At 45.8% G+C, this 14,935-nt stretch overlaps 4 protein-coding genes across 4 annotated transcripts; 2 read left to right on the top strand and 2 right to left on the bottom strand.

The window, feature by feature from the left end:
* Positions 1-2,089: 2,089 nt before the first annotated feature.
* Positions 2,090-4,532, bottom strand: TRUGW13939_10026 (uncharacterized protein; the record flags this gene model as incomplete). Its single annotated transcript, XM_035493142.1, has 4 exons — positions 2,090-2,743; positions 2,821-2,938; positions 3,228-4,187; positions 4,393-4,532. 4 exons carry the CDS (start codon positions 4,530-4,532, stop codon positions 2,090-2,092), a joined length of 1,872 nt encoding a protein of 623 aa, XP_035349035.1.
* Positions 4,533-4,936: 404 nt separating this feature from the next.
* Positions 4,937-6,772, top strand: TRUGW13939_10025 (uncharacterized protein; the record flags this gene model as incomplete). The annotated part of the gene is made up of 1 exon (XM_035493141.1): positions 4,937-6,772. One exon carries the CDS (start codon positions 4,937-4,939, stop codon positions 6,770-6,772), a length of 1,836 nt encoding a protein of 611 aa, XP_035349034.1.
* A 1,997-nt stretch (positions 6,773-8,769) lies between these two features.
* TRUGW13939_10024 (uncharacterized protein) lies at positions 8,770-10,465 on the bottom strand (the record flags this gene model as incomplete). Its single annotated transcript, XM_035493140.1, has 15 exons — positions 8,770-8,772; positions 8,827-8,895; positions 8,948-8,968; positions 9,035-9,130; positions 9,202-9,222; positions 9,290-9,310; positions 9,362-9,382; positions 9,446-9,457; positions 9,516-9,530; positions 9,597-9,602; positions 9,945-9,958; positions 10,095-10,123; positions 10,192-10,253; positions 10,310-10,326; positions 10,402-10,465. 15 exons carry the CDS (start codon positions 10,463-10,465, stop codon positions 8,770-8,772), a joined length of 471 nt encoding a protein of 156 aa, XP_035349033.1.
* A 1,259-nt stretch (positions 10,466-11,724) lies between these two features.
* Positions 11,725-14,719, top strand: TRUGW13939_10023 (uncharacterized protein; the record flags this gene model as incomplete). Its single annotated transcript, XM_035493139.1, has 2 exons — positions 11,725-13,054; positions 14,025-14,719. 2 exons carry the CDS (start codon positions 11,725-11,727, stop codon positions 14,717-14,719), a joined length of 2,025 nt encoding a protein of 674 aa, XP_035349032.1.
* Positions 14,720-14,935: the final 216 nt, after the last annotated feature.

Here is a 14,935-nt window from a genome sequence, read left to right as displayed (position 1 = left end):
GTAGACTGAGCAGCAACTGCCCGTGAAAGCAGCAAAGGCCAACACCAACCAACAACGAATGTACCAGGTGTGCCGTCGACAAGCTTTCTGCTTCTTCCTTTGGCGTTCTCCCGAGTCTCAACAGTAGCAAGGGGGAGGGGAGCAGTGGGACCTACAAATGAATCGGATTCGAGCTTTTTCCTCTTGCTCGGTGACTACGATCCCGATAAGAGACTGCCTGTGGCGTTGAGGCGGCAGTCAATACCAAGCAAGCAATTGGCACGGCACGGGTCGACGAGAAGCAGGACCGTCAACAGTAGAACAGCAGGGCGAAGGAATGCGACGAAGAGAGAGGAACTGTCTGGTTTATCGGCGAACGTGGTGGATTTTCGGGGGGGGGGGAAGAGGCCTGAAAGGGAGAACTAGCCCTGAACTAATGTATTTTTCCCAGCAGGCGGAAAGCACGGGCTACTCCGCATCGGGCCTAGCGGTGGCTCGCGCTCCACCGCCAGAAAACGCGCGCTGCAGTGCTGCACCTTCCAGCGTACGATCGTCGCTCGCTAAGTTGCGGCATTCGCTGCATCTTAACCCAAACCTGTTACCTGGTATGCGCACTAGCACGGCTTTTGGCTTCTTTGAAATACCATTAATTGTCTTTTTTTTTTTTGGGGCGTAGGATCTGGACTTGGGTCTTCTCCGTTCTACTTAGACTGCCCACCCGCCATTGGTGTGCAGACACCGCCATTTGTGCTAGGCTGCAGCATATCTACACCAGTCCGCCACCATTCAATTTCCTCTCCATCCAACGCTGACTGTACTGTGCCTACGATAATAACGAGGATGATAATGGTACACATATACGTCTAAAAAGTCGACCCCACCTTCGGCATCGATCTCATCAGTGATCATTCTGCTGCAGATTTGACGCGGGGGCATTGTTATGATTGGGTACTTGACAAAAGCCCGACACCTTTTCACACCTGGTGGGGGCCTTTGATGCTGACAATCGTTCGATATCGATAAAGTCATATTTGTCGCCATTATCCTATCAAGACAGAAAATCGGTGGGTTTCTGCATCGGAGTTTTCGCAACCAAGCCACCCGGGCTAGTTGATTATTCATCGCCAATAAGGAAGGGATGCATTCCTTTTGCGGTGTCTTTCTTTGTCTACCCCAGACATTGAAGAAAGTCTGCTGAATACTGGTGGCTGTTCAGCTGTTCAAGCCATCTGTAGGTGGAATGGTTGTTGTAAATGTTACTGATCGTTTGATACTAGCAAATCCTTTTTAACGTACAGTGAAGGACATCGAGTACTAACCCGCACTCATCCGTTTCTTACGGAAGATTTTAAGCTCTAAAGCCGCCACCGACAAGTCTTATGTATTGTATTGTAGTATCAACCAGAAGAACACCGACCTTTTCTCTGTTTCCACACCTTCGAGAGGCCAAGCTTCAAGTTGGCAACATGGCCTCGACATGCAACAGTCGAGCGTGCTGGAATACTGTATATGTTCACGATTTATTTATGGTATACGGGGTAGTTGCACATACATATAGATCAGTAACCATTTACCATGTTCTGACTAGCACTGGTATCCACAGTGGATAATAGGTTGTGTATTCTGAACCTTACTAGGGTCTGTATAATCCAGACTGGCCTTGTCTTATCCGATTATGGTATATCACAAGGAGCCAACAGTCATTTGGCTATACCAGCAGTACGAATCTCCAAGTATTGACATATTTGAAATTGGCTTTCTATCGCTGTTGAAGAAGTGTAGGTTTGATATAGAACCAATGTTGGTTGTTCTGTGTTGTAAATACAAAACATATCTATGACATATATCTTATTCATTAAAAATGTTGTTGTGTTGGGTACTTCAACGTTGAATCTTGTGTATCCTCGTGTAATGCTGATGGCTACATGTCAACTGGCATTCAAAATGATGTATTGATTGATATCAATCATTAATATACTTGATATTGTGATATTGCCATGGATCGTCCAAATGTTGATCCGTATAATCATGTCAGCAAGATGAACGTACAAACCAAGAAGAGATCTATTCAAAAAGGTCGATATCTGACCCAAAAAAATACAGCAATCGCTCACGCTCTGAGACTGGCCAGCTCAGCACCATCGCTTCGAACCACCGTCACCCCAAGCTTCTTAAACTCGAGCAGAGACTGGCCCCAACCCTCTCGCGAGTCAACACACTTGGTAGCATCCTCAACAACCCAGCTCTTGAACCCAGCCCTCACGGCATCCAGCGCCGTATACTTGACGCAATAATCGCCCGCCAAGCCAACCACAAAAACATCCGTGACGTTCTTCTCCTGCAACAACTCTATCACATTCACGTCGACCGACTGCCTCACCAGGACCGGGTTCGTATTGTGAAAGGAGTCTCCAAAACAGGAATACATCTCGACTCGGGCATCCATGCCCTTTTTGGCTAGCACATCTAGCTTGTCATGTGCGATCTCCGGGATGATTCGAGCCCCGTCCGTCGCCCCAACGCAGTGCACCGGCCACAGTCGTTGCGATTTTTTCTCGTGTTCTCGGCCCGGGGCCGGGTTGTTCATCTCAATATATGACTCAAACGGCTTGTTGTTGGGTGGCGCATGGTTGCTGGCAAAGGATATATGGTCGGCCGGATGCCAGTCCTGTGTGCCGATGCGGAGCACGAACGCGGGCAGGTTTAGAAGATAGTTGATCACAGGCGCGATTTTTCGTCCGTCTTGAACGGCCAGCGATCCATTCTAGAAACGGCACCGATCGTGGTTAGAGTGAACAAAAACACAAGGGACGCCACTCATCCTGGCGCATCTAAGCTTACTGGCGGGCAAAAATCTTCTTGCATGTCAACAACAATCAAGGCGGGGACGAAGGCGGTTTCATTTTGCGAGACCATGTTCAATATAAAAAGAATAAAAACCTGATATATATCTGTACAACTGAAATATCATATAAGATAATTCGAAATGGACTATTCAAGGCGTCGGATTACATGATGAGCCATCGTCCGATCATTACTAGGGAGGCGAATTAGGCTTCCATTCCACTGCCTGCCACGTGATCTACATGTATGCATGAACCGGGATCTCGCATGATTAGTCCTATGGTGGTGACGATGATAGAGAAATGTCATGTTCAAGAATAAATTGCTATTCAACGCTGGCTTTTGACTCAAATAGGTATATAACATGTCACGTGAGCGCCGACCCTAAAACCAAAGACAAAGACTAAAACCATGACAAGGTCCACAGAGCCGGTAGATTGGGATACCTCTCCTGCCACGAAGCCAGAATTTCTGGTACCTTCTCGTCAAAGCTTTGTCGAGCTGCACCCGTACCTTGATCCCATCCATCAACACCGCCCAAACGGCGTTCCTCAGTGGCGGCCTCATTCAGCTTTGCAGCTAGGTCCCGGATAGCCTTGCCTCCCAAAAGGGCCTCTTCATGATTATCTCGGATATCCACGTTGAAGACATGGACTGGTCGGTTGAGCGGTGATCCTTTGTTCATGAGATCGTCGACAACCGCGTCCCAACAACGTTCTTCACAAGTAATGATAACGTCTACGACTCCGGCCTCGGTCCCCAAACTACCTTTTTCGCCCTTTGAGATGTGGTCCATACGAGGTTGGCCGGGCACCCAATCTTGGAATCTCTCCGGACCCCATTTGAGATTTTTGTTCCGCTCCAGCATGTTTAAAATTCCATTATTGCGATAAAGTCGCTGGTCTTTGGAGATCAACTCGTCATACATCTGAGAATACGACGTTGAGTTGAAATTAAACACATTTGGTTGTGTGATAGAGGGACCGGGAAGTCGGACCAAAGAGCCAGTACCAAAGGAGATGACTGGGTAAGGAACAGAGGAGAGCTGGTAGTGTGCTTCCATCGACCGGTTTTGGTTAGAGGCACATACTGTGCAGAATTTGAGCTTGTATGATGGCCCTTCCGGCGTCGGTGTCACCGAGCCATCCTGTTGTAGGATTTCTGTGGATGCCACCTCTGTAGCTGGGACTGTTTCAGGGGTAGATGATGCATCGGGAGTAACCTCGGCTACTCTCCCTCGACGCGGATCTGAAGCCATTCTAAGGGGGGGGTTGTTTTCTTTCAACCTGCGTGTGGTGTTTTCACGTACAGCGGCTGGTGTATCAAGGAGGTTGAAAAACTCGAATACCGGCACTCGAAGGGGCCTATCAAGGAGAAATTAGCACCATGGTAAAAATAACATCCTCGTCAGACACATCAAAGAGACATAAATAAAATCAGATAATGTTGTTTGCGTATAATAAAGGCTATCAGCATCGCAAGGCTAAGACAGCTCCAATAATAAAGATTCATCATTTTAAAAAGGGGAGCTCGAAGAGAGAAATAAAAAAAAAAAGCTGAATGGCTTACCTTGTACGATATTCGCATTCTTTACACCATATCGAAGCCGAATTGCCAGGCACGAGGGTGTCGGCAAAGGCAGGAGAATGGTGCACAGTAGTGAAGCGAGAAAGAAAGAAAGCAAGCTGAAAGTTTCGCGCCAAAGACATCCGTGGGCGGTCTGTGCGCGTGCGTGGCACGTGACCGCTGTGGTCTTGGCGGCTACAGCCTCGTCAACAGCCAAGTGCTTTGTTCGGCAAATTGTAAGCCGGTGCAACGATATCAATCAATCAGATGATGGCTGTGTCATCTTCGATCATCTGTCACGACCCAGGAAGAAACCATTTCCCCATCATGGACCAGCCAATGAATGCCTCGTCTATATTGCGGGGAAACAAAGCTCCATCAAACCAAAGCTTATCACATGCCGAGGCCCCCGGTAATGTTGCTACAAGTATGACGGACCTTGACGAGAAGACTGTCGCTTGCTTCTCATCAATAAATATGCGTGAGAGATTGCTTTTACACCATCGATAAAGTGACTAATCTACGTTAGCACTAGAGCCCATCCGAAATGGAAGCTTCCAGCTCTACTAAGGGCTTTTTCCAGCCAAAGCCTATCATTCCACCTCAGTTTTTGGAAGACAGAGCTCTCCAGCGAATAATATCTCTTCACCTACCCTCGCCAATTCCAAAGTCTATCTCTGAGGATCTCCTGCGATTTTCTCACCTAGTTCTCTCAAAACCGATCCTCGGCTACATAGCAGATGCAGAAAAGAACACCCCGACTATAAAGTCTCATAGCTCTTTCGGTGCCGAAAACAAAGAGGATCCTTTAGTTACCACTGAGGGGTGGAGGGCGCTGCAAGACACAGGTATTCGAGAAGGCATAGTTGCCATAGCCTACGAAGGATCCAAGGACAAATGGAATCACCGGATACATCAATATATCAAGTACCATGTCTGGAGCGGGAGTTCAGCAATTGTCACTTGCCCTAGTGCAATGACAGACGGAGCCGCAAAACTGCTAGGCTGTCACCTGGACGATGAATATGGCCAGGTTTTTGCAAAGGCAAGAGCCAAGCTGATTAGCCGTGAAAATGGCGTCGCATGGACAAGTGGTCAATGGATGACGGAGCGCAAGGGTGGTAGCGATGTGAGAGGCACCGAGACAATTGCCACCAGAGTTACAGGCAACGACGAAACCGATGGCTTCGATGCTGATGGCGTGCCTCTGGGCCCATGGAAGATCAACGGATTCAAGTGGTTTTCGTCAGCAACTGATGCCAACATGACTATACTTCTGGCCAAGACCGGGAAAGACGACCAGATTAGCGCCTTTTACGCACCTCTACGGAGACGAGTCCGTGGAGGTGCCGATGGAGAAACAGAACTCAATGGTATCAGGATCCAACGACTGAAAAATAAACTTGGTACCAAGCCCCTTCCAACAGCTGAACTCGAGTTGAAGGGTATGCGAGGTTATATTATTGGCAAAGAAGGGCAAGGAGTAAAGGAGATATCTACTGTTCTCAACATCACACGAATGCAGAACATCGTCTCTGCAGTGGGCGCATGGGGCCGTGGCCTTGCCATTAGCCGGGCTTTTGCGAGAGTGAGAACGTCTGGAGGGAGGTTGCTGTGTGATATTCCAGCGCACGTACGAGGATTGGCTCAGGAGCATGTGAAATACTGGGCCCATATGCAGCTGGCTTATTTCATCGCGGCGCTGCTCGGTCGTTCTGAAGGCTTCTCTCCTTCCAACGACTCGTCGGATGCACGATCCTGGATGCTGCCTGAAGCCATCAAAGACGTGAACGCGCTCTATCGTGTCCTCACCCCTCTCGCCAAAGCTCAGACAGCGCTCTCTTCCATCTACGGTCTCCGAGCCTGCATGGAAAGCCTTGGCGGAGTTGGATATTTGGAAAACGAAGACCCAGAACTAAACGTTGCCAGAATATTCCGCGACACTAATGTACTGGCTATCTGGGAAGGCACCACAGATATAATGGCCGACGATCTAGTACGATCGATTCGAGGTGCAGGCGGTCCTCAAGTTCTGAGCACCTTGAAAGCGTGGCTAGATAAAGCTTTTACCGTGGGTAGAAAGTCGGGGTTTGAAGAGCAGTCTTCCATCCTGCAGTCCACGGCAGAAGAGCTGCTTTCAGACTTTGGCAGTAAGGATAAGGAAGAATTGAAGTTCAAGGGCAAGGATTACCTGCGAGAGCTGGATTTTCTCGTCTGCGGCTGTCTTTTGATCCTTGACGCTGCGAGAGACCCAGACGTTTTGGCGCGAGAGATTGCATTACGTTGGATTCATGGTGGAAACAACTCTCGGAGTTGGAAAGAGGATTCCGTGTGGGACAGGAAAATTGTCTTTGGGGATGAATCAGCACAGGCCAAATTATGATTCTAGTGTTCCTGTATATGTAATTATTAGGTCCTAACGAGTAAAATTGAATCAGTCGCAGAAGACACGGACATGTATTCAAAGCAATTCTCCCAAAAATATGCATAAATAGAGAGTTAGTGTATACAACACAGCATTGAACTTGTGTAAATTAAACTAAATTTCTCCGACACCATTTTGCCCAAGGGATAAAATATAACTTTGGTAACAAGGCTCTTTAGTTTCCCTCTTCTTATTTCAAAAACAAATATTGAACAAGGTCTTATCAACCAATGACGTGACTCTCTCCTTTGTTGGATATAAGGCTCAAAGGATCTGCTAATAGCTTGTTGGTTAGCGGTTGACATCCAGATGGCAGTGAAACGGGTGTCCCGGATACGTATTATAACTCTACATCAACCGTCAAATACAACGTGTATGAGGGCGACCAATGGGTTTCTTATGATGATGAGGAGTCTTGGCATGACAAAATGGGATTTCTTTCATCTTGCTGCCTTAGTGGACTGATGATTTAGTCACTTGATGAAGATACCGGGGAGGCAGACGCACTAAACGCGCTCAGGGGCGATATATCGAGTCTTGAGATGGAAAAAGGCGGAGGCTCAACAGAAGGCTCAACAGAAGCCTAACAGAAAAAGATTGCACATGAGCTTGGATCTTACACGGGACAGGATTGCTTTGTCACTACGAAATGTACGGACGGAAGCAAAGACCAACTGGGGCCTGACCAGGTCTGTCCGAATGGGTATCAATCAGTTGCAACGGCACATAATCCTTTCCCGGCCCCTGGTTGCTCTTTGGGGTCAATCCACCACATTTTCTGTCCGAGGGATGCCATGCCTAAAAATACCTGCGGTAAAAAAGTTTTTGCTCAACAGTAACACAGCCTCAGATGAGAAAGGAAATGATGCGTGCTTGTTTCACGCAGCATCGACTCAGTCACTCTGTTGTGACTCGACACCATTAATCGACAATTGTATTTGGACAAGTTGCCAAGGCCCACTTGGATATTCAGATAATCCAAAATGTCCCGAAGGATATGAGTATCAGACCCTCCGATTTGACAAACCGGACGGGAAGAGATGGTGTTCGGATGAGTATGTTTCCGAGGGCAAAAAGGTCAGGAGCCCACACCATAACAGCTTTAAAGGTGCTCTCTGTTGCCCGACTAGCCAAACATTCGCAACATGCAACTGGTCCAATGAAATTACATCGGACTGAGCCTCAACGGATCCCAATAAACTTTGCAATCCGTCTGCATGCGAAGACACTCAGATTCAGGTCGTAATAGCTCTTGGCCCACCTCCTTACCAAGGAGACAACTGCCAGGCCGCTACATCGCCTGGAGGAGGGTTTTTATACTATCCATACTGCTGCTCTCCACCAAGTAAGTACACGAAAGATTGGCCAGTAGACCCTAAGAAATTATGGGAAATCTACTTCGACAATTCTACCTCCAATGTCATGTGGCCGTACAGCGATGAGCAAGCTAACAACACCATGATCCACCAAAGACTGGACAAAATACTGATGGCACAGACGACTACGGAGAGGATGCCTATGGTTTTGTGATATTAAATGGACCAACTGGAGGATCAATTACGGGATTAAATATCATGATGGGACCGTCAAGCGAGTTTGAATAATTTAGTAGAAAGTTAGGAAAACGGAAAAACTTTGGAATTCATTCTTTTTTTTTAATAAAAAAAGTATAAAAAATAAACAATAGAAACTCCTATAGAGCGTGGTTAGTGATCTGGATAGTTTCTGCCCGTGTATTTGTGTATGATTGAAATCAACTTACATTCTCAATGGAGAAGAAAACTATACACCGTCATCGTACTCAATTAGTTTAACTGAATTGATAGATATCTATAGGTGCTTACCCCAGTGGTTCCGACTTAGGATTGAGTAGAATCGTATGTCAGCATATCTGCTACATCCCAGTATACTCACCGATCAGAAAATTAGTACATACCACGAAAAGCAAATCATAATTACTGCTAATATCTATCAGTAATGATATGGCTAGAGTTCGATTTGAATGGACATACCGCAGAACCTGCAGAGGCATCGGCTGGTTGGGCTGGTTGGGCTTGCTGTGCCTCGGACAGAGTAGCGGCCTACTACGATCAATTTACACATAACAGCATATGGAATAAACAATGGGCTTACATTCTTCAACCCTGTGTAGTACTATAGACAGTAACTGCGGTTAGCACTGTTTTGTTGACAAGTCTTATACAAAATGAGAAATCATACCTGTACTTGGGAAAGTTTTGCCTGGAGCTGGGGATTAATGATACAGACCTCGGTATGAACTTGAAAATCACATACTTCGATATGATCCTTGATCATCTGTAGCATTTGGAGTGTTAAACAACGTTCATCTTGATATTCATATATCATTTAGATGAGTTGCTACTCACGAGCACCTGGTTCCTTAACTCCTATCAAATAGGAATGGCAGTTTAGCATTGAAAACACTAGACTGCTATTGGATGACTTGGAATTCACCTCGATCTCAGACTGCAGCAACTAACTTGTCCATTAGTCTATGTTGCATGATAAGATTCAGAATATAAATACCGCAACCGTGTTCTCATAGTGCTGAAAAATCATCGTATCAGCTAGCTATTGCAAATCTGATAATAGATTTAAGGAATTACATACCTTCGCCGAGCCCTAGAACCCAACAAAGCTGTCAGTTATTGTTCAAGAAAGATATAGGGCCCTCGCTTACCACAGGGCATTTCCCCTAGCCATGGAGTCATGCGTCAGAATATGACGATCACAGTAATAGTCCCAGTATCACACAAAGTACCTTCGCCTATCAAACTGTTAGTGACATGAAATCGTCAGAGTAGGAGAATCGGTTCTGGAAATCGTACTGTATCGTCCGCCCGAAGCGGACATTGCTTTTTTGAATGGCCACGCCCGTGGCACAGATCGCACTATCTTCGCTTTAGTATCGATACATCCAAGGTTCTATAAAGGCTGTATACAGTCGAAGCTAGGTTTAACAAAGTAAGCATTAGCAGGGTTCACGTAATGGCTGGGGAAGTCAACTAACGTTTCTTCTTGTATTCTACTCGAAATAAAAGCAGATGACTTTCATTAGCCACCTCCGTAAAACATCCACTGTTTATCGAGGGATGAGTAGCCAGCTTACCCATTGTCCGATAACTGGTAAGGTAACAACAAGTATGTAAGCATCGGGCGATACACCCAGTCACTGGATAGATATACCTACAGGCGTTCTGCCATTAAGTTAGTTAGGCCCTGCTCAACACCGAGCTAGGAGAGAGTGGAGTAGACTTACGGCTGTAGCAAGTTGCTGTCAGAACGAGCCTATTGTTAGCCATTGTTTTCTTTAGTAGTGCTATAGGTCTAGTGTATATCTTCACACACGTTTCTACCGTTGTGAGAATCGCTGCGAGGAGTGGTGGACGGCACCGGGGTCTGGCTTGCTTACGATTTTCTTGATCGAGACAAGTTAGCCACTGTTATCAATTGAGATAGGGGGTAATTACTTACTTTTTCTCTGATCGTTACTATCATTAAACCCAACATTAGCAAAGACGAGTATTGTAATACACACAGAAGGGCGCCTATAAACGATAACTTACTCGGTCGATGAACGGTGCTCGAAGGATAAAAGAGAAGACCAATAATCTGGGAGAAGGGCCTCATGGTTGGGGGGCAGGTAGACACGCTACTCACGTGTTTCTATTTTCAGAGCACGGAAGGCGCGCGACATACGGATCATCCGACCCCAGTACAAAGCTGCGTCAGATTTTCCTTGGTTGCTTAATCTCATCCTGAATTAGAATCGAAAGTATGAAGTGATATTTATGGTTTAGCTGTTGTCTTCTTTTTAGCGAATCTCTCCTGGACCATTGTTTGTAGGAGAATCGGCGAAACGCAGCCACTTTGGATGAAGCTATTGATGGGCCGAAGGGCCTTCCTTTGTATACAGTACCCAGAATAGCCCTAACGGCGAGCAGGATGTAGACTAGGATGTCTAAAGCACCACCGACCCATCATAATCGCAAGGATTCACCTACAACAGCTTCCTCCAATTTGCGGCCTTTATTCATCTTGAACTTAGCCTATTTGACTACGATCCAACATTGTTCAATGATGCTCTGCTTTCGGGCACAGAGTTCGATTGGGATATGGTTAATACGCGGATGAGGGATTTCCCTTCGGCAGATTCGACGGATGCTGATAGGTAGTCTAAAATACTTTGGTGATAATGACGATGATAATGAAGTGTATTGAGAATAACGCTGCACTGTTACTTGTGTGGGCGGACGGTTCAACACTGTATTAGAACTACATCTTTCATCTACACACCAAAACATATGATTTCTCTACTAGATCTATGGTTTTATTTACTGTAACTTGCTACCTTACAAATTGTCCCAGCTAATCCCAGAGATTGGCACGTATTTGTAAATCGATCGCAAGATTTCTGGGGTAGCACAGCCTCTCCGACGACTGGAATAGTTCGGGTTGTTACTGTGTATAGTTTGTCACTTGGAGTTAGATTCTTAGATTCTTAAATTTCTGAGAGTTAAGATTATTTCTAAAGTATAAATTCACTCTGATGTTCTGAGGTAATGTTCTTCCAGTTGTCGTCATAGTGATTCTTCGAGTGTCTTTATCTCTCAACTACGAGGTTGCCTATTGACTACTGACTCATTCTGAACAATTTTAAATAGCCACCAAGCTTCTTTCACTTGAGCGGTTATCTTTATTCGATGTAACTAGCAAGCCCATTACCATTAGGTGAGACATACTGAGTTTCTTATACTCCTGTCAGGTCTGGTGAAGTACGTTTTTACCCTCTAATACATATCGACACCTGATAGTTGCGCCTGCTGAAGAGTCAACAGCATCAACTGTATCAGTACGTTTCAAAACTTCTCTTTTCAGCAGATACAAAAATGACTAGCTCATTTTCTCGTCTTCCTCTGGAAGTGTTAATCATTATTCTTGAATATGCACCAAATCTTTCAACAATCTACACCTTCATCTGTGCATCCGCGATGGTTAACGCAGCATTCGAAATCAGCCCTGCTCGGATTTTAGACGGCGCAATAGAACGTTCAATCCCTGAATTCAAACACCTTGCTCGCATGGTTACTATTTTAGGATCATTTTCGGCGTCTTTATCATTGCATCCCACCTTTCAGGATTTAGTGGACAAGTACAACAATCTGCCAAAAGACGTTCTTACGACAGCTCCAGCATCTTCTGCATTTGAAACTGGTACACCAGGTCCTCGCTACCTGGTACTCACAGCATACCGGATAGAAATACTTCAGCACGTTTGCTTCGTTTCTCTACTCCAGAACATTCATGAAGCGATATGGTACATTGTACCCACAGATGAACCAGAATCCGTTTTCTATTCTATAAAACGATCAAAATCTGGTATTGACTTTCAGGCAGCTGCTTGGTGGTCTCCGTCATGGGTTGAAAAAACACGGATAACGCGGGCACTTTGGCACTTAATTATATACTGGAATATTCAGGCCATCTATCCGAACCATCAAGATGACTACAGGCTTTCTCAGTACTGTGCGGCAATTCGGCACATTAGTCCATGTCTTGAACCGGATTTTAAAAACGATAAAACATTCCTAGGCCATGAAGTTGAAGAGATGAAGTGTCTGCTGGCAGCTACTCGTGACCTTTTGAGTTGTACAGATGATCGATGTCACCTATTCACCGCGTTCACAAGCTGGACCCCCCCGAATTTTAGGATTAACAAATGCGCATCTATTATTTTCGAAGAGGCTGCGCACTGGCGATACGAAGAACCAAAACCCATGACTGGAATCAGGGCTTGGCACGACGGTCAGCACAGTGATCTTGTGAGTAGAGAAAGTAGTCGTTTCAGAAATTTGCTTTGGTATTTCTGGTTTGAGTACAAGTGGAAACATCCAAAGCCAGAGAACTATGAGCCTCAATTCCCGGATTATCTAGGTCTCTGCATCTGGGACTGCAAACGGCTAGGTTATCTCGGACTTGCAGAGATGTATCACGGCTTCTTAGATCGAGGCCCTCTGAGGAATCCTTGCAACTACCCTTATCGCTCAACTTGCGTATCAATTCGATGGCAAGAGGCTTTTATGCAAGAAGTGGTCAGGTTACCAGGAGGGCAGCAGCGCCAGCTTTCAAAGGACCTGGAGACTCACATACAAGAATGGAAAAGTATTCCACAAAAACTGAAAGTTAACCTAGACATATACCGCATGGAAATTCCTTGGGGTGAGTGCGAAAATTACATCAATAGCCTAACTGCGGTACGCCATTCAAAATAAAAAATGAAGATATATGGTTAAGAAATTTCCTCTTTTAGAAACAACCCCCCCTGCATATTAAAATACTACGTAATAATGTTGTTATAATCTGCTCGTTCAGCTAGCTTAATCGGCTTTCTTCAGGCTGTTGAGGTATAAGCATCTCTAATATTGGTGTCTTAATTATACAAGATTTTGATTTAAAAATCAAGCCACCCTATAGATCTGTGATGACTATTTATTATTAGGTCTGGGATGCGTTCCACATCCACCTGGCGTTTATGCGCCACTATGCTCGCATGTAATTAGGACTGTTATTCTTAGGACACGAGAATAACACAGACAAAATATAAAAAATTCCTTGCCGATTTGGACATGAGTTGTTCTCTTTAAGCGTTGTGTACTATTCCCAATTGGAGGGGGGTTTGACTGAGGTTGACCAAAGCCTTCCACAAAGTCGGTGAAATATTAGCAATAAAGGGGCATCTCAAAAACAAGCAGATAAACAAGCATAGAGAATAAAGTCAAGCTCGACAACTCTCTTCACAAATGATGATCTGAAAGAATATCCTTTCTTTCCTTGTACCAAAGCTGACTTACATCTTCATGCTTTTCGCCGGTAACGCCCGCGGTGACCGGTCACGCCACTACGACAAACTTTTAGAATATTTGAAACTAAGCGGTTTGAGGATAGGTTCGGAATGCCCAAAATTACGATCAACCACATCAAAACACAGCACCGAAAAGTGGCGAAAATTAATTACTGACCCACCCGAGGCCAAATACTAGTGTGTATTCTCATATAAATACTCCGTACATCTGGATAGAATGAGTCCTTTGCAACTCAGACTTGTATCTCAGTTTAATTGAATTTGTCATTCAACTCACTAGACGCCTACAAACGTGAGTACAGTCAATTACGCACTAAGGAATGTCAGGCATGGCCAAGCACATCTTGATCGTTGTCACCAACGTCGAGCACTACGACGATCCATCCCACCCGACTGGCTTGTGGTTGTCCGAGCTCACGCACGCCTGGGACATCTTTGAGAAGCACGGATTCGAGCAGACCATCATCAGCCCGGCCGGCGGAGCTTGTCCCCTGGAGCCGCGGTCGCTGAAGTTCCCCAACTACGACAAAACCGCGAAAGCGTGGAAGGCCAATCCGGCACGGATGACACTGTTGGAAAATACTACCAGTCCCGACCGGATTAACTCGACCGACTTCGACGCTATCTACTTCACTGGCGGACATGCTGTGATGTACGACTTTCGCGACAGCGAGAGCCTGCAGCGGATCACTCGAGAGATCTTCGAACGAGGTGGCATTGTTTCCTCGGTCTGCCACGGCTACTGCGGCTTGCTCAACACCAAGCTCTCTGACGGTTCCTACCTGATTGCCGGACGCAACATGACTGGGTTTGCCTGGCTGGAGGAAGTGCTTGCTCGTGTGGACAAGCTCGTGCCTTATAACGCCGAAAAAGAGGCGAAGAAGCGCGGTGTCCACTACAAGAAGGCCAAACTGCCGTTTGTATCCTACGCTGTAGTCGACGGAAACCTGGTGACTGGCCAGAACCCTATGTCTGCTAAGGAGACCGCGAAGAAGGTCGTCGCCGCCCTCAGCCGGTCATGAATACACCGCCAGCAACCGCGTGGGAGATGGAAACTAAGGAGCGCATCATAGGAGAAGCTAATTAACACTAAGTTCTTTATATATGTAATGAAAAATTTAAAACTCAACACTTAAAAAGCATAAAGGAATTCAATATACCACATACCCTCATAACTACTCTCCAATGGGTTACCAGCAATTCCTACATAATACAATGAATTCGCATGTAACAAAGCT

Source organism: Talaromyces rugulosus, chromosome V, assembly GCF_013368755.1.
Source record: "Talaromyces rugulosus chromosome V, complete sequence".
Classification (NCBI taxonomy): domain Eukaryota; kingdom Fungi; phylum Ascomycota; class Eurotiomycetes; order Eurotiales; family Trichocomaceae; genus Talaromyces; species Talaromyces rugulosus.
The sequence above is the reverse complement of the archived record's forward strand: the minus strand, read 5'-3'. Positions and strand labels throughout refer to the sequence as shown.